General features: G+C 36.9%; 1 protein-coding gene across 5 annotated transcripts in view; it reads left to right on the top strand.

Moving 5' to 3' along the window:
- KAT6B (lysine acetyltransferase 6B) overlaps positions 1–19,330 on the top strand; it is a 185,944-nt gene that overhangs the window by 118,803 nt on the left and 47,811 nt on the right. For all 5 annotated transcript variants that reach the window (XM_046653484.1, XM_046653483.1, XM_046653487.1 and 2 more), the window contains exons 4-7: positions 4,534–4,642; positions 13,817–13,932; positions 14,175–14,256; positions 16,698–16,830. In XM_046653484.1, the coding sequence (XP_046509440.1) occupies positions 4,534–4,642; positions 13,817–13,932; positions 14,175–14,256; positions 16,698–16,830 (440 nt within the window). The remainder of the gene's footprint in view (positions 1–4,533; positions 4,643–13,816; positions 13,933–14,174; positions 14,257–16,697; positions 16,831–19,330) is intronic.

Genomic DNA, 19,330 nt, shown 5'->3' with positions numbered 1-19,330 from the left:
AATCCATTCCATGAAGACTGTATGATTCCACTTACCTGAGGTACCTAGAGGAGTCAAATTCATGGAGACAGAAAGTAGAAAGGTGGTTGCCTGGGGCTGGGGCGAGGAGGAAGTGGGAAGTTAGTATTTAATGAGGACAGAGCATCAGTTTGGGAAGATGGATGGTGATGCTGGTTGTACAACAATGTGATTATACTTAAGATCACTGAACTGTATACTTAAAAGTGGTTGAGCCTGGTAAATTTTATGTTATGTATATTTTGTCACAATTTAAAAAATAAATAAAGGAAGCAGGAAAAAAATAATCCATTCTATTGCTGGACAGCTCTGTTGGAAAGTTTAACCTCCTCTGCAGTAACCCCTATTGGTCGAAGTTTTATACTCTGGAACCATGGAGGACAAATCTAACCCTTCCAGTTCCTGCATGAAGACACCCAGCTTATCCCCTCCCAGCAGTCTCTTCAAGGCTAACTAGCCTCAGTTCCTTCAGGTCCCTCATCCTATTTTGTTTTGTTTTACAATTTATTTGTATCATGATCAAGGTAAGGACTATACCTTGTGATTGGCTGATAAGCCTTGCTTGCTCACTCTGTCTCCCTTTTAATTTATTTGTTGAAGAAACTGGGTCATTTGTCCTCAAGAGTTTTGGTACTTGCATCCCCCTGCTGTATAGATGGACATGTTCCTCTGTCCTCTATATTTCCTGTGAATTGGCAATTGGTTTGAGATGTTTTATTTTATAAATGCTTATAATCCAACTGTATAATAATTCATTCTAGATCTTTTTTTGGGAGTGGAGAGGATACTATTTTTCCCCCTCAGCTTTTTGGGAAATTGCAAACATCCAGAAAAATGGAAGAATAATATAAGGAACACCCATGTACCCTTTACATGGGTTCACTAACCGTTTACATTTTGCCACATTTGCTTTCTCTCTCCCTCTCTGTGCACACACATACAAATACACATAGGTTTTCCCCCCTGCATCATTTGAGCTTAAGTTATTGACATCATAGCACTTTACTACAAAATGTTTCAGCAAATAACTCCTAAGAACAAGGACATTCTCCTATTTAATCACAATATGTTGACTCAAGAAATTTATGCTGTATCTAGTTTATGTATTGTCTACTATTTAGTGCATATTTCCATAATTATCCAAATAATGTCCTTTATAGGGTATTTTTTTTTTTTAAGTCAGAATCCAAGCAAGAGTCACAAGTTGTGTTTAGTTTTCATACCAGGTTAGTTTCCTAAATTGATGATTCTTCCTTTTTTTGGGTCTTACATGACTTGACGGTTTTTTTGAAGAGTCCAGGCCAGTAGTTTTACAGAATGCCCCTAAATTGGGGTTTGCCTGATTGTTTCCTTATGATTAGATTCAGGGTAAATGTTTCCAGCAAGAATACTGCATAGGCATTGCTTGAGTCCTTCAGTGCAATGTTCAGCTGCATGATGTCTCCTTGTCCCATGTTGATGATAGGTTTGGTCACTTGGTTAAGGAAGTGTCTGCCAGATTTCTCCACTGTAAGGTTACCTTTTCCCCATTGTAATTAATAAATAATCTGTAGCATATTAATGGTTGCTTTTTAAATAGTTTTGAAAACATATGCCATTAGTCATGGAAGAAATTGGATGGAAGAGATAGTGAGCACATTAGTAAAGAGTTATTGCTGCTGATGGAAAGATCATTTTCAACATTTATTTTCCTGAGAGAACCGAGAAGAGGAGGGGAGGTGGTACAGGTGAGAAATGGGCTTTAGTGAAGACAGACTTGTGTTTAAATGCCAGGTCCACAGCTGAACCTGTGTAACTTTAGAAAAGTCACCTAACTTCTCAGATCCTCAATTTCCTTCCTAAAATGGGTATAATAATATACATTCCTGACAGGATTGTTAAGGTGATTAGATGAGATACAGTGTATGAGCGGCCTCTAACCTAGCAGCTCCCCTAGGACGGTTACATGGGAAATGAGGAGGAGGTACTTCCTGAGCAGTTTGCAGAGTTTAAACCTATTCATGAGTGTTAATTCTCTGAAATATGCAGGCACGTTGATGAGAAGATGTGATCAACAAGTTAGGAGCCTTTGTGAAATTTCAAAGAAAAGGAATTAAGAATTGGGAATGTTTGGTTCTGTTTTCAGACTCTTAATATGATCTGTCAGTAGTGGATGTGTAGAATCGAGTTGCCATTTATTCAGACCTCTTTCTGACAGCAATCCATTTTAATCTAGTACCAGGGATTATTTTTTGAAACAATTTACATGTAGTCTGATTGAGAATAGTGAATCATAATAATTCTGTGACCCATTTACATGCATTACTGTAAAAGTTTCATTTCATACAAGTGACAAATTTTTAAAGTTAATTAGACTCAGCTATACTGAGGTTAGTACAAAGTGCTTTGAATTATCAATAATTCAGCAGGGCAGACATTTCTGTATAATGCAGTGGTTTAATAGAGTATTGTGAGATAGTTATCCCTAAAATAAATGGATGTGAGCATACATCAGCATGGAGGGGTTCACTTGAATGTGGCGTGAAGTGATAGCATCTATGCTTTCCATTATTGGGAAGAGTGTGGGACATCAGTCTTTCTGGCCATGAACTACTAGCAACCTTTGTCCTTTGTGTTACCTTTAGTTAAAAATGAAAAATGAGCTGAATGCTGGCTGATGGCCATGTCTTTCTTACAATAAAAATTCATCTGGGAAAGAAAAATGGGATCGCAGATTTGGATTTGTTTCATTGCATGAATGATATGTGACATTTTGTAAATTATTTATCACTGCAAGGTGGCAGCAATGGCTTGAGCATTGTTATATCAAATGAAAGCAAGAATCCCATTAGTACGGGGACTGGGTTTTAGCTAGAATCTGTCAGGGGAATGTTGTCACTTTAAAACCAGATTGTTCCTTTAATTGCTATTTAAAGGAACAAAAGTGTTCCCAAGGTACTGCAGTTGAGCAGTTGCAAATAATAACTATGGATCCATAATTATGCAGTGCTGATTATCTGGCATTTAAAAAATTGTGGCTGGAGTTGGTGACCAATTTGTTGTAGCTTGTCTTTTTTGGTTTTTCTAATACACAGTGTTTTATACTCTGCTTTTTAACTGGGGCTACAAAAATACATTTGCAAAGCTACTTCAGAAAGTAAAGCCGGTGCATATTAACAAATTAAAACAAAAATAAGGACAAGATAACGAACACTTATATTGTAAGATGAAATTAACAGTCATATTGAACAATTTTGCAAATGCTTGGTCATAAGACAAGTTTTGTTTTTTGATGACATGTTGTCAGAGTGAGCCAAGATATTTGTTGGAATTATAACCATTTTAAATACTATCTTAGAGATGAGGGTTTTTTTTTTTTTTTTTTCATTTATTCAGTTGGCAAATATATTTTGAGTGCCTACTGTGCTTCAGACATTGTATTAGGCATTTGGGATGGAGTAGCTGAACAAATGAAGTTTATTCTATGCTGATATATATTTAGAAAGTAAGACATAACATAATCTTCTTTTTCATTTACATTAGAGAAACATTTGTGATTATGCTACGTTTTCTTGCCCTGAATTTTTGATATGTGAGATTCAAATAGAAATACATTATAGTTACATTCAGATGGCTAGCAGACAACATGTGTGAAGGCTTGGAATATGCAATAAAATTTTAGTTTTCATACAGTTTTGGCTGTTCAAAATAATTTGATCAGATCTATAGGCACAGTCATCTATTCACATGGATGGGAATACTAGCATTGCTAGTATACTCCATAAACAACAATGGAGACACTAAAATGTATGCAGATTTATATACATCATTAAAAGCAGTTTCCTTAGTGAGAGTTAAAGGGTGCTAGGGGGTTAGACAAATGTTTTGTTGTTCCTTCTATTAAAGTGGAAATGTCAGAGATTGAGAGTTTATCTCCTTTGTGTGGCATGGTGTGGTTTACTTTTGAAGCCATGCCAGAGACATGCCTTGTTAATGGTCTTTTGATCTTTTCAAGTGCTCCTATAGAATTTTAAAGTTCTTGCTTAGCTCTAACTCTGTTATTAGGTCACCTAAAAACATACCAAGATTTTATGTCAAATATTTAATAGATGAAAAGTAGTAACCTGCACTAAAACATTTAGTAAAGCTTAAACAATCTGACCTAACTAGATGATATTCATAGATTATAATATTGAATAGATGAATCAATTTAAACAAATAGATTATGGGAACGATTGAGATTTCAAATGAATCCTTGATAATGTTCATTTCAGGAAGGTTTTATAATATATAAAGGTCTTAGATTTTATTGGTTAAATAAAAATTACTTCTGAATTTTAGATATTATACTTATACATTAGGTAATACTTTAGTATCAAATAACTTAAGAGCTTTTTTTATTAGCAGAAAATATTGATTTGAATACCTTTTTAGCATGTTTTTTTGTTAGATATGTAAGAAGATTTTGACTTTAATGTTTTGTTTTTAATTTTGAAATGGAAAACTAACTTTTTTTTCATTTTAATTCTGTCATAGCCCCGTGCTGATCCCATTCCAATATGTAGCTTCTGTTTGGGGACTAAAGAATCAAATCGTGAAAAGAAAGCAGAAGAACTCCTCTCTTGTGCAGATTGTGGCAGTAGTGGTAAGTTGGTATTTTTTGTATGTATGTACAGTGACTCCCCTTTATAACTACATGCTGTTTATCTCTTTACCAATCTGTATTTGTTATTTAAAGCAATTATGTGGTAATGGCATAGGTTTTAAGTTTAAAAAGTAAGTGCAGGTAGAGGGGGGAAATAGTGCCAGTATATTAGTACTGACGTAAAGATATTACATATGTTGATATAACGCTATGTATTAAAATTTATAATTAAGCTTTGATTTCATACCAGCATTGATCATTCATTGTGGAGTATTCTGCATTGCAGGTTAAATTCAGTGTAGAGAATTCTGAGTTTTCAAGGTGGATACAACTAGAATGACTTGTTTTCTATAACCTGAAGTCTCAATTTGAGATACTTGATTTGGAATATGTAGTGTTTCAGGTCATGACACCTACTGGTGAAATATAGTATTACAGCCCAGCTCTGTGTGACTTCAAATGAAAGGGACAGTATTCTGGAAACTGCAGTGATAGAATCAAAAAATCATCAGGCATGAAAGAAATTCAAATTGCCTAGAATAAGATAGGAAAAGAATAATCTAGGCAGAAGGTGATGTTGAAATTAAGGAATTGCTGGGTAGGGATACTAGACTGTTGCCAAATGGCCATACCCAAAATGCTTTCAAGGTAGCTGTCACCTCTGCCTTTTTCTCAATATAAGATTTTAAGACCATAGTCTAGTTTTATAATGGAGCTTAAAAGTCAAATTATGCTTATATTAAGAGAATTTGTCTTACCAAGCCAGTCTTCCTTCTCGGTAAACAGGTGATAGTTGCCTAGGTGAGACAGATATATATGGTTATATATATGTGTGTATGTATACACACACACATATACACATACTTAGATACACACATATAACACAAATATATATATCAACAGATTAAGTGACGGTTATTGGATTTTTAAAAATTAATGTGTTAATTTTTAAAATTTTCTTCTCCTAGACTACTGAAACTTTTATCCCCCACATGTTATTTTAAAATTCATGACCAAGTAGTTCTCTCGTTATAAATATCTTTAGAAACAACAACAAACCTGCAAAATACCCTGACGGCTTCATTTAGGATGTCAGTATAGTATAGTGGTTAAGAGCAAACTTGAGAGCCAGCCATAGCCCAGCTCCTCTACCTTGAGTTACTTGTTTAACCATTCTGAGCCTGAGTTTCCTCATTAGAAAATTAGATGATGGTAGCACCTACCTCTTGGGTTTTGTGGGAGTTAAATGAGAGAATGCAAGTAAGTAGCCTAACACAGGGGCTGCCAGAAGTATGGTAAGTGAACTGTAAATGTCAGCCATTGTTACTATTTGGCACGTTTGATATTGTTGTCCTTGATTGCTGTGAGTAATTTAAAATCTTATCACCACGTGTGACAGCTGCTTGATGGTTGGGTAGAAGAAATATTTCACACTGAGGAATGACGGTGTTGTGTAATGCTTCTTCCTTCTCCTATGAAGTTTTAACTTGATAGGCCCTATGTGGTTCTGCAGCCTTCAGGACCTGACTAGGAGAGGAGAGCCTTGGAAATAAGACATTGTAAACTCTGCTTGAGAAATGCATTCTGACAGTCTTTTTGATAGGCTTCACAGATTCATTAAAATTCTTTTACCTGCCCATGGTATCATGGATAGTGACAAAAGGGCATGGAAACATTATCTGTGTGTTCAGTTTAATAAATTTCAACCATACAATCTCCCTGTTTTATCCTGGTGAGGTAGTGCCTCACTCATCAGTTCTGACTCTGTAGTTATCTTTTGGGTTTTCTCACGAGGCCCATTCTGAATGAATTATTCTTTTGTTTAACTGCCTGATCAGTGTAGTGGTGTTCACTTGTCTAGGGTTTGCCCTTTGTGATTTTTAAGGTGGTACTTTAAAAACACCCTTCATTGTTTTATTTCTTGAGTATCTATTTGTCTGAGCGCCTAGACAGATTAATTAACGCAGTTAATGTGGGAAGAAAAGTTCCCTTCCTATATTTTCTTACCTCTGGTGATACACTTGCCTGAGTTGATAAAGAATTCATGATCATTATCTTTTAGATCATAACTTCATGGCCTCCTTCACAGGGTATAAAGGTGTAATTCTAACAGGCAGATCTTAGATTTTCTGATGTAATCATCTCCCTCCGTCTTTCCAGATTGAAGACCTGCCAAAGGAGAGGTTTCATCTCCTTTATACTTTGAGGTCACTGAAATTCTTTTCCTCTGAAGTTTCTTATTTCCTCAGGGTGTGTAGGTGTAGTGTTATATTTTCTCTTTTCAAAAACAGTCTCTTGTTTTCTCTTTTAACAAATGGAGAAGAATGGATTGAGGATAGTGTCTAGAAGGGTTACATAGCTAGAGTCATTTTGTGAGCCAGTCTTTCCCCCTCCCTTCAGGTAGAAAGAGCCAGAGGCTTTGGAGTCAAGGTATGGGTCATGGCAGAAATTCAAGCCCTGGGGTCAGAGTGCTTCTCTGGACTCAGCAAAGGGATCTGGCTCTAGTGTTGAGGTTCACTTAATCTTCTCTTGAGTGTACTGTGCCATTCCGGATTTAACTAATATTTAAGTCATTAGGAACCCATTCTTCCTAACTCAGGGAGATGCACTATAGATGTTTACTTCATCTGGTAGATCAGATGAGTGGACTTTTTTATTTGCTAGTCATTAAATAGAAGAATCAAAATAAAATATGATTCTTCTTAGAGAGCTTGGAGGATTCTTATAGTCATAAAGCTCTGTTGTGACACCTTGGTAATTATAGGAAAAAAAGAATAAAAAAGGCCGGCATGGCTCAACAATCCCCTCTAATAATGGTGGAAGCCCCATTGTCATGGTCCAGTCCAGTTTCTCAAGGGGGAATTACAGAGTATTTGGTACCCTTAGTCGGCCTTATGGAAATGGCCGCTCTCTCACACACAGAAGAGTCCATTGGTTCTAGGATTGAATCAAGACTTTGTAATGATTAGAGGAATTCTTAATGTAAGATGTTTATGTGAAAAAAATACCCATAGCAGTATAAAATCAAAAAAAGAAAATGTAGATAGATGGCAGCCCATAAGGAGGATCATTCTTAAATGTGTTTCCCATATGTGCCTGTTGCTTTTTGGTCAACCTCTATCTGAAGTACCATTTGTATGATGTCACATTTAGACTCTGCTTAGATTTCAGAGATGTGAGTAATAAATGTTTCCTTCTGCTTAGATCATGAAGTAAAGCCAATTAGAAATTTCTCTATTTTTAAGATGGCTCAGGGTTGCAAATGGGCAATATTTTCTTTAACTATTTTTTTCCTGCTAAAAATTCTTTTGAAAATCAAGTTTGCAGGTAGTAAAATGTGAGGTGAGGTGCGTGATGCAAGGAGCCCCAAATGTGGTGTTCCAATTCTCTTCTGCTTGCTGGAGGTTTAGCTGCAGTTTTCCATATCTGTAAAATGCAGAGGGTGACGTCTGCAGCCTGCGTCCCCAGGATTGTTGTAAGGATCCAATGAGATAATGATATGAAGATTATTAGTAACTATAAAACATTACATAAATGTGGAAGATTATTCTAAACACTAATGTGAATATGAGAATCATCAGATAGTCTTCAGGTCTATCGAAATGTTGGGACTAGGAACGGATTTTACTTGACTTTCATGGATCAGCCTACTTTGAAATTAACACTGTTACATTCTCTTTGCCTCATTAAGACCAAATTATGTTTAATTAGCTTCACGTAAGTATTAGATATTATACCAAATGAAATTTTGTGTCTGCTGCTTAGAATGCTGGGTGGTTAAATCTTACTTACAGATGACTTGTGTGCATGTGTGTTTTCAAATTAGCAAATCTAAGATAAGTGCACAGTTCAAAATTACAGCATCATTCTAAGTGGAAGCTCATTGAAACTGGAGACAGAGAAAAACTGCTGTGATGCAGTTGGGAGAGGAAGAAAAATCACCTTTGTATAGTAAAGGGAGCAAGAGCTGTGAGGTCGAATATCAGTCTGCACTCAGGAGACTTGAAGTCTCTCTGGGTTTGTCTTTATTTGTGTGTTAACCCTGAGCAAACTTGGCCTGCCTTCTGCTTCCAGAGTGAGCTAGTAGGTGCATTATATGGATACATAGGTATACAAAAAAGATCGCTAGTTTCTTAAGATCACTGTGAGAAAACCCAGGGATTGGTTGGTTAGTCGTCCGGTTTTGCACTGAGTAGACACAGATTGAATAATTAGGTTGAGAAGGAGACCCCTGACTAGAAAGAAACCTAAAGATGTAATCCAAAGAGGAATAGATAGGGATGGAGGAGGAAGGATTGATGAGCCCCACCCTCCACAAGCCCAAAGCTGGATTGACCATCCAAGTGGAGAAACAGGAAGCAGAAACCTTGCTTTGGCCTGTTATTTCACTAAAATTGTGCTTGTCGGGATTAAAAGTGACCTCCATGTAGCAAAATCTAAAGGTCACTTTTCAGTCTTCGTCAGAAGCTAATGGACATCTTTCAGTCCACATCAGATACTCCTCTCAGCCATGTTTGACCTAAGGATCTTTTTCCTTGAAATGTTCTCTTGCTTTGACTTCTGTGGTATTGTGTTCTCTGTGTTTTCTCTCTACCACTTCCTTCCACATCTTTTGTTAGCTCCTGGGCCTCTCTTCATCCCTTCAGTGTTTCTTCAGGCCTCTGTCCTTGGCTCTGTGTTTGTTCCTTTGCTTCAGGTCTTCTCCTGAGCTCCAGACCTCGGGTGTAAATGCCTCCAAAACTTCTCCACTTGGACACCCCATAGGCTCCCCAGAATTAATATCCAAAACAGCTTATCAAGCTTGCACTGCTGCCTCCACCCCAAAACAACCACCACAACAGTAACAACAGAAATCTCAGCAAACAAACAAGGTCTAGCTTCTCCTCAGGGATTTCTTATTTCAGCAAATGGCACCCACCGGCTCACAGGTGTGCTGTGACTGTGAATGAGCATGGGTGCCATTCGTACTCATTCAGTTCCACAAACCATCCTCTGTCCTTTTCTCTCACACCAAGGAATCACCAAAAATACATTGATTCTGTGTCCTAATAAATATCCTACATCCTCAGTATATCCACACCCCCACCAAACCCAGTCAGTCTGCTATTATAGTAACCTAAATCTCATCTTGACCCTCTTTCCCCTCACCGGTTTTCCATACTGCAGCCTAAGTTACTTTTTTAAATTATAAAACTAATCACAGATTTGTTTTTTATTTTATTTTATTTTTTTTGGTGAGGAAGATTGGCCCTGAGCTAACATCCATGCCAATCTTCCTCTATTTTGTATATGGGATGCCACCACAGCATGGCCTGATGAGTGGTGTGTAGGTCTGTGCCCGGATCCAAACCTGTGAACCCTGAGCCCCCAGAGCAGAGCACACAAACCCAACCACTATGCCACCGGGCTGGCCCCTAAATCACAGAATTTTTTTTAGTGGCTACCAATTACCCTTAAGAAATCCATTCTTTAATATAGCCTAGAAAACTTTCCTGGACTGGGCTCCTCTTAACTCCCTTCCACATCACCATCCCTTTCATATTCTGCACACTAGTCACATTGAACCTTTTTCCACTCCTTAAATGTACCATGTTGTTCTCTCCCTCTGCACATGCTAACTTCTCCTGTCCTGCCCCTCCTCTCGTCCCATCTAACCTCATTCATCCTTCGGGTCTCTTCTATAGGAAGGTCTTCCTTTAACCTCCTGCTAGATTCTTCCCTATCTCTGAGCCACCCATTGTCACGCGTTAATTTAATTCTTGTTTAATGTCTATTTCTCCTTTTAGACTATATGATCTGAATTGTCTGTCTTTTTCCTCACTGGTCTCAGATGGACTGGTGGTTGGTTAGATAGCTAGTCCGAGGGACCCACTGCCTGAGTCCTTATTAGTTTTTCATTGCTGCTGTAACAAGTTACCACAAAGTTGTTGACAGAATTCAGTTCCTTGTGTTTGTAGGAGTGAGATCCCCATTTTCTTGCTTTCTCTCTGGTGAGGGTCGTTCCCTGCTTCTAGAGGCCACCCATATTCCTTGGCTTGTGGGACCCCCCTTCTTCCGTCTTCAAAGCTAGCAAAGCTGGCTGGAGTCCTTCTCCTGCTTTGCATCTCTCCTCTTCCTCCTTTCATCTCATCTTACTAACCTAGCTGGAAAAGGTTCTCTGCTTTTAAGTACTTGTGATTAGATAGGGTCTACCCAGATCATCCAGGATAATCTCCCCATCACAAAGCCTGTGCCCTTAGTCACATCTACAAAGTCCCTTTTGCCATGTCAGGCAATATATTTACAGGTTACAGGGGTTATAGCAGAGACCTCTTTGGGGGCGTTATTCTGTCTGCTACAGAGCCTATGCCTTTTTTCTACCACAGTACTTCCTCCAAAAATCATTTCTACTCGTTTGTGGTCTCATCGGTACTTGTTTAATTTTAAGCAGTATCCCTTTAGTTTTACTAGATAAAACTGTTATAAGCTTCTAGTGCTTAATATGTGTTTGTAGTAAGAATGAATGAGTGAATGAATACGTATTATGCTCTCAAATATGATAAATTGCAAACCACAAAAATAAAACAAATCCAGAAAGACAAACCATTAAGAATTTTGTCAGCAGAGAGAACCCGAATTTTAGAGGGAATTTGTGAGTTTATGGAATGGCTAAATGGGAGGTAAGGAATTACATTATCAGTAGCACTGTTGTCCTTTATCTAATTACTATAGATTGTGAGGAGTATACCAAGACTCAGTTAGTCTTTTGTGTTAATTTAAAGTTGGTCATGAGAAAATACAATGGAAATGTTTCTTCATCCCTCAGCATCCTTTACAAAATCATAGAAATTCAGAGCTGGAAGGGATCTATGGCCAATTCTCTTGAGCTAAATAAAGGTACGATTGCTGCCTAAAGGAAAGATAGGCTGGAGATTTTAAAATTTGACAGGGTAGCTTAAATGGTACTAGTTGAGATATAATATTGCTTAAAGTGAGAGAAAGCAAAAAGAAGTAGAGTATTCCTCACTCTTGATTGAAAGTGGCTGAAATCCATTAATCTTCAAAATGTATAATTACTAAAAAGTATTTTTCAAAGCATACCTGTGAGAATAAATAGTGAGCTATAATATGATGTGAATTACCCTTAGTTACTGAATATTAAGCTACAGAGTACAAAAGCAGATTTTAATGTAGAGAAAAATTTAGTGCATGAAATTGAGGTCATATGTGCTAGTGATGTATGACTTACAGGAAGTCGTAAAAAGGCTGAAAAAAAGAGAAGTAAATGGTATACTTTTAAACTGATGGGACCCATTTTAAGGGTGGAATTTAAATTGCTGTTCTTTAAAACTTGAATTTTTATCCCCCTCACCATATAAGGGGGAAAGTACTCCCTGATCAAGGTAAGACCTCTCCCCTCCCCCTTCAGAGTATACTTCTCAAAGTCGACAAGCAAGCTGTCTTTGTTTGCTGTTCCTGAGCAGAAAGAGGTGATTGATATCATTTTTATATATTTAACTCCCCCACCCCTGGGCATTCATTTGAGTGAGAGAAGCCCTTGTAAAAGAATGGTGTGGTAGGTTAAATGCCTGGGTGTCTCTTCTGCCTGAGGTCGCAATCCTATGACAACATTTTATTTGCTCAACATCTTAAATACAGATGTTGAGTTGGTTTTTTTTTTTTTAACTCAGGAATAGTGCGCTTTTATTAACAGCATTGATGATTGATTTTGAATGTTTTTACTTCAAAAAGCCCAATCTCTTGGTGGGTGGAATTTTATGAAGCACCTGTTAAGCTTTAGGGAGGAGGACCTTTTTGGCAGCAACCCAAAATACATATTTAAACAATGAGCCTGCCAAAGTCAGGAAATTATAAAACAGTTTTGAAATTGCAGAATCTGCTTTTCTTTATTACCCTTCAGGTTTCTTTTGCAGCTTGGTTATAAGTTCTTTCACATGGGATTTGCTAATGTTCTTACTATTTTAAAACCAGATTTAGAAAAATAAAATCAAGTTTGGAGATCTCAGGTTTATGTGATAAAAGACCATCAGATTTTAAACTGAACTGCCTTTCAAAGAGTCTAGGCTTGCACTCCCCAAGCCTTTTGGAGGAATCTATTACTCACTGCGGCCTGGCTGGCTTCCTTGAATGACGTAGCCCCTCAGGGCCTCCAGATTTGCTCTGTGAAGTGAGAGCTGCTAGATGAAAAGTGTACCCGAAACAGTGTGGAAAAGCTAAATACTCAGAAAAATTGGGGAAGCCTGCCGAGGGTGTGCTTTTTGACGTATTCTATTGACCTGGATCTTTCAACTTCTGACCTCTCAAATTCAATGTTTCTGCTCTTACTTCCAGAATTTAAATTCAGGGATTTGGGGGCAAGATAGCAATAGTATCTTCTTTGTATATCCCAGCAATGGGATATTCTTTGTATACTCTTGTTTTGTTTTGTTTTGTTTTGTTTTAGCATTTGTAGTTACATTATGTTAAGCAGCCCCAGTTTTTTATTTAGCTAACTGTTGTTTGAAGTTTTATGATTTCATCACACACAGAGAGCAGGAATTGTTTGCACTTCAGCACTCCACTCAGTCTGGCAGACCAGAACACTTTGGGTAAATGGTGGTTGATGAAGATGGCGAGGGCAGGAGCTTTAACAGAAGACACAGGAGAACATGATCTGAGCATACGTTATCTTCAAGTTCTCCAAGACTTGTGATTGGAATTGGTATAAATTTTCCAAATTTCTCTTAGGGAAAACATTTGTACAGTCACTGCAGTACATACGGGGAAAGAAAAGGCAGAAAGGAAAGTATACCATGGATTCTCTGATCTTTTTGTATTTTCAAGTTGTTAAGTTTCTTTGGCTGACATCATTGCTATCGACTAAGTCTTAGGGAAAGGAAGTTTAAAAAATCTCAGGTACGGGGCTGGCCCCGTGGCCGAGTGGTTAAGTTTGCGCGCTCTGCTGCAGGCGGCCCAGTGTTTCGTTGGTTCGAATCCTGGGCGTGGACATGGCACTGCTCATCAAACCATGCTGAGGCAGCGTCCCACATGCCACAACTAGAAGAACCCACAACGAAGAATATACAACTATGTACGGGGGGGGGGGCTTTGGGGAGAAAAAGGAAAAAATAAAATCTTAAAAAAAAAAATCTCAGGCACCATTCCCATAAAGCAATTTGCTTTTTATTCTTATAGGACACCCATCCTGTTTGAAATTTTGTCCTGAATTAACAACAAATGTAAAGGCCTTAAGATGGCAGTGCATCGAATGCAAGACCTGCAGTGCATGTAGAATCCAAGGCAAAAATGCAGTGAGTATGACTCTCAATAGTCCATCTCCAGGTAAATTGTTAGTTTTCAGTGTTAAAGTTTTTCTTTTTTGTAGACTGTGGCTATTTTCTTTTTAAAGTTTTAAATACACAAATGTCAGATTTCAACAGGGATGGCGGTGCTCCTTCATTACATTTTATTACTATTAATCGGATAACATAAGAATTGTGGCATTTTACAGTTGATTTCAGTCTCAATTAGTCTCTAATATGCTGTATTACAGGATAATATGCTTTTTTGTGACTCCTGTGATAGAGGATTCCATATGGAGTGCTGTGACCCCCCACTTTCCAGAATGCCAAAAGGTGAACTTTTAAACTGTATTAAAAATGTGTTTTATTACATACTCATTAGCCTTGTCGTGATGTCTGACAGCTCAGAGGTATACAGGTTCCTGAGGCATTTTTTCATCCCTCCCACCTTCCTTATACTTTTGGGTTTGGCACAGGTTGTAAACAGAGGAGTGTAAAAGCATTTAGTTTGAGGGTAATGTGTGTAATAAAGACTGATTTAGACACAGGGATAAAAAAGACCATTCCTCTCCAAAAAGCACTCCCCTATTAGAATAAGTTTAGATTAGGTAGGTCAAAAGTTTAGAATACACTCCATATTCTTCAGTACTGTGTTCAGAGGTAGGAAATTACCTATTTTTGATGATGGTGATAATGATGACTCCAAAGTCCTACAACAGGAGCCATCACCATTTTCTTGGCCATTAGTTGACATTTTGTACATGAACATCTGAACTGTCTTATGGATATATCCATAGAGAATAAGAATTTTCGTTTCTATTGTGTAAGTAAGCCTAGCTCAGTCTCCTTTTTCTCATTTTATAATCTATTAAACATTAAAAATTACTTTGCCTTATTACAAAATTTATATATTTACATTGTGAAAGATTTAGAAAATAGAGATTGACAAGAAGGAATGAAAAGAACAATCAGTTAGAAATCCCTTCTCTGCCTCCGCACATCCTTTTGAAAAGAAATGGAACATTCTGTACATGTTTTTGTAATCTTATGTTTTTCCCCTCTTAACAATAGATTCTAGCATTCCCACATCATTAAATATTCTCCTAAACATAGTTTTTAATAACTGTGTAGTATATAGAACTCTATAGTGTATAGAGTGGGGGTTACAAACCTGGTGACTATGGGACACAGATATGCTTTGTTGGTACAAGATTGTATATATTTTAAAGACTTCTCTAAATGTATTATAGAAGAGCTGGTACAGTATTTTAAAAATTTTGAATTTGACTCCTTATGTAGAGTATGTGTGCTCCAATTTGCCCCAATCTTGCTACTCTCCATTGTCTTAAATCCCAGCTTGATCCAGTCACGTATATTATACCTGGGTACTTCCTGAATGTATTTGATTTTTGCAATGCCATGTATAAAAAATCATAACTTATTTAACTAATCCTCTATGGTGGATATTACAAATGTTTCCAATTTTTTCCATACATAATTATTGCCTTAAGATAAATTCCTAGGGAGGAATTGCTGGATCAGAGGCTATGTACATGAAAGGTTGTATCAGTTTTCAGACCCACCACCAGTGTATGAAAATAGCTGTTTCCAAGTATTATGACCAACACTGACTGTTACTATATTTCGTTGTCTGACACATTTTTTTTTTTACACTTAACATCTTTGAAATCAGATGCATCTGAGTCAATAGTGTCTTAGATTAATCAAATGGTGTTTTTATTTTAAATTTTTACCAATTTGATAATAGAGAAAAGATTGATAATTTTTTTCTTTAAGCAGTGAGATTGATCATTTTTTGTGGTTGATTATTGGCTGTTTGTATATCATCTTTGTAAAGTGCCTGTTTTTATCCATTAATCATTTTTCTATTGAGGTTTTCACCTTTTTCTTACTGATTTGCAGAAGTTCTTTATATTTTTATGTAGTCAAATCCATGAATCTTTTTCTTTATGGCTTCAGTCTTAAATGTCAGTCATGCTTAGCCTATATAAATATCCACATATTTTTCTTGGTACTTGTAACATTTAATTTTGTCATATTATAATATTCATCTGCCTAGAATTTATTTTCATAAAGGATAGGAAATAATTCTTTTCCTTCCAGATAGATAGCTATTTGTTCTATCACCACTTACTGAATCATTTCATCTTTTCCCTACTGATTTGAAATAAGACCTTTTTGAATGCTGAATTTTTTCTGTAGGCTTCAGTTGCTCTGGTCTTTCAATTCTCATCCATTGACCTATTTTCCTATGCGAGATGTATAGTTTTAATTATTGTAGTTCCATTGTACTTAAAATTTTGCTGTTTTAATTTAAAAATTATATTTTATACAGATAATTTTTTTAGTGTGGAAATTTCCAGATATGACAAAACACATTTTTTTTTTCAAAAGTTCCAAAAACTGATTGACTTGAAAATATCTTCCTCAAATCAACAGATATACAATCTCTGACAGGATTGGGTTTTCATGTGTGTTTATGTGGTGGAGGGAGGCTTGGTAACATGTTGGGAAAAGCCTTATGGAGGGGTTCTGAGATATGGGCAGCCCTCTGCTCTCACTCCCTTGACCCAGGGGCTATTGACCGTTACTGATGGCTTCTGGAGGAGAATAACAAAGGGAATAATCCTCCTTCTGCAGTAAAGTTCTGCATACAGGCATCCTTGGGCAGCTTATTACAGCTGCAGTTTATATTTAATATCTCTCCTAAAATGAAACATTAAAATATTTTTCTCATATATATATTAATTCAGGGATGTGGATTTGCCAAGTCTGCAGACCAAAGAAAAAGGGAAGAAAACTACTTCATGAGAAAGCTGCACAAATAAAACGACGATATGCAAAACCCATTGGACGACCGAAAAATAAATTAAAGCAACGATTGTTGTAGGTTGAGATCTTATCAAAAGAAATCTTTTATGTTGTGCTTTAAAATATAGGTGATTGTAACCCCCTTAGATTCCATTAACCGTTTAGTATCATTTTTACAAACTCAAGGGATGAGGAATATTTTTCCTATTAGCATAAGCTGTGGAAATTTTTTGAAAATAAAATTTTTAATTACAGTTGGCATTTTGGGGTCTTCTGTTGGCAGTATCTGTGATGCCAAATGACATTTTTCAAGCAGTAGGATGGAAGCGGAATGTCAGAATTGGAAACAGTCATTCAGCCTATTTTATTACTGGCTGAACATTACAAGCGCTTAATTGTATAAGTATTTTTATGGGAATTTTAAAACAAGAGAGGGATTGGTCCATGTCTATAATGAATCTCTTTTGTTGCTCCAGATAACATTTTAGAAAGATACTTCTCTTTTCTGATGCTAATTTAGTTAGTATTACAGCTTTTTAAGATACCTTTTATGAAATAGGAGCTTCTGAGAAAACTGCAAATGACTGTCCTCATGTTTGTCCCCAAAGAGTTAGGACCGTTTGGTATGTGCACATGTGTGCAGACAGACATACAAAATACTCTACAGTGGCCTGCAGATATACTATGATAACCCCATTTCCACTAGACTGTTGCCGTATAGTGGCCATTAAAGCCGAGTAGAACATTTAGCAGGAGTTACTTGGCAAAGCAGAGAAAAGAAAAGAAGTGAAATGGGTGTATTTTTTTTAACCTGCGTAGAGTATAGATTTGACTATCAACCTTAAATCAGGTGTTTACAGATAAAATCAGTGGCCTTGCATATCTCAAGCAGTTCTATCAATAAGACCATTGCCCATCTCTTTAGGCTTAGTGAAAGGGTCATTGTCATGTAGAAATGAGGTGCTCCACACACACTGCGCGCACACCGTGAACAAACAGCGGGTATCTTGCTCACTTGCTTAGTCTTTTCCCCCTAATTTTGTCTGAAGCAATTCACTGTATTACCTGCTCTCAGGTAAACAGTAACCTCCTGCACCTTTATCTCTCAAAGGAGAAACAGAAGATGCGTGCTCCCTTCTAGAGTTTTCTGTGAAAATCCTTTAACTGGTGGCATTTTTAAGTGGAATTTTTGTTAATTTCTGGAGGCAAACATGAAACACACTTATGAATAAAATCTTTCATGTTAGCATCATTTGAAGTAGAAATTGTATGTTTTTGCATTCGTTCTGTGTAAGCATTGTTCTCAAAATGGGACTGTATCCTCAGGGCCCAATTAAAAGAACCAAATTAGGATATAAACTTTCTAAACAAAGGACACAGCTGAAAATTGCATCTGGCACCAATCCTAACTTTTTGTTTGTCCAAAATTGTCCTTTGAGCTTAGGAATTTTTAAGACAGTCTAGGGAGTTTTCCTTTTTACATGCTTTATAAGCTTATTATCCTTTCTGGGCAATCGATTCCAGATACAGTCCAAATGCAGCATTCTAATGTGAAACATTGTAGCCTGAATGAGTTGTTTATTGGTAACTCTCACTGTGACACTAGAGATCTCCAGCGTTAACCTGATTTGGCTGAATTGGTGGCGTCGGGCAGAGCTCCGGGTGCTTGACCGCCTCAGATGAGCCTAGTAGCTTGCCGCGGTCATCTGCACCAGCCTCCCCTTCAGCTGACTGCCGAAACTGTTCATTAAATCTTTATGTACAAGATGACCACTAAAATGTGCTCTTGTATTTGTAATTACTTAAGATTTTTTTATAATTCAATATCATATCATTTTCAGGCTTCCATTTCTTCATTATTAGCCTTCAGCTAAATTGATAATTTTTAAAGTGCATTCTTGGGTCCCAGCACTGCCATAATTCACATGCAAATGTTTCTATTGTATAAAATTCTGCTGCAAAATGGGTAGCTTTCCAAGCTCTAGCCTGAGGTGAAGGCAGGCAGCTGCTGTTCCCGTAAGCAGCTGTGTTAGTGGAGTGACCTCCATTCTCTGTTGACCACACAGCTGTATGGGCAGAACCAGCGTCAAATGAAGTAAACTAGCAGTCAGAACCAGTGTATAAAGATTCTGACACCAGTGTCTGATAATGACCATGGTAAATGTGCTGCTTCTTCACCAGATTTTCCATGTCATGTCTGACCCGCTGTAGCTTTTCTTTAATCATTTCTTCAGTTTTTTGCTATTGTTGTCCTTTTTTCAGCAATATTTTATGCTATAATTAATTGTCTCCTCTGCTTAGAGAGTATTATTGGTTATCTTATCATTCTAAGCAAAAACTGCTGAGAGGAAGAGGGTATCTTTTAATGTTTTCTATTTTTTAAAAAACCCAAATTCGATTGATATAGTTTTCAAATTGAGTTAAAATTGCTTCTAACTAAAGATTAGATAAGCTTATTCTTTTGTAACACTTATGACATTTCCTTTAATACTTTTAAAAAGACATTTCAGGAAGTCATAATTATTTGTGACAGCACAAGGGGTAGCATTTGAATTTAATTATAATGAAAGCATTG

Source organism: Equus quagga, chromosome 2 (genome assembly GCF_021613505.1).
Source record: "Equus quagga isolate Etosha38 chromosome 2, UCLA_HA_Equagga_1.0, whole genome shotgun sequence".
Lineage (NCBI taxonomy): Eukaryota > Metazoa > Chordata > Mammalia > Perissodactyla > Equidae > Equus > Equus quagga.
The sequence above is the reverse complement of the archived record's forward strand: the minus strand, read 5'-3'. Positions and strand labels throughout refer to the sequence as shown.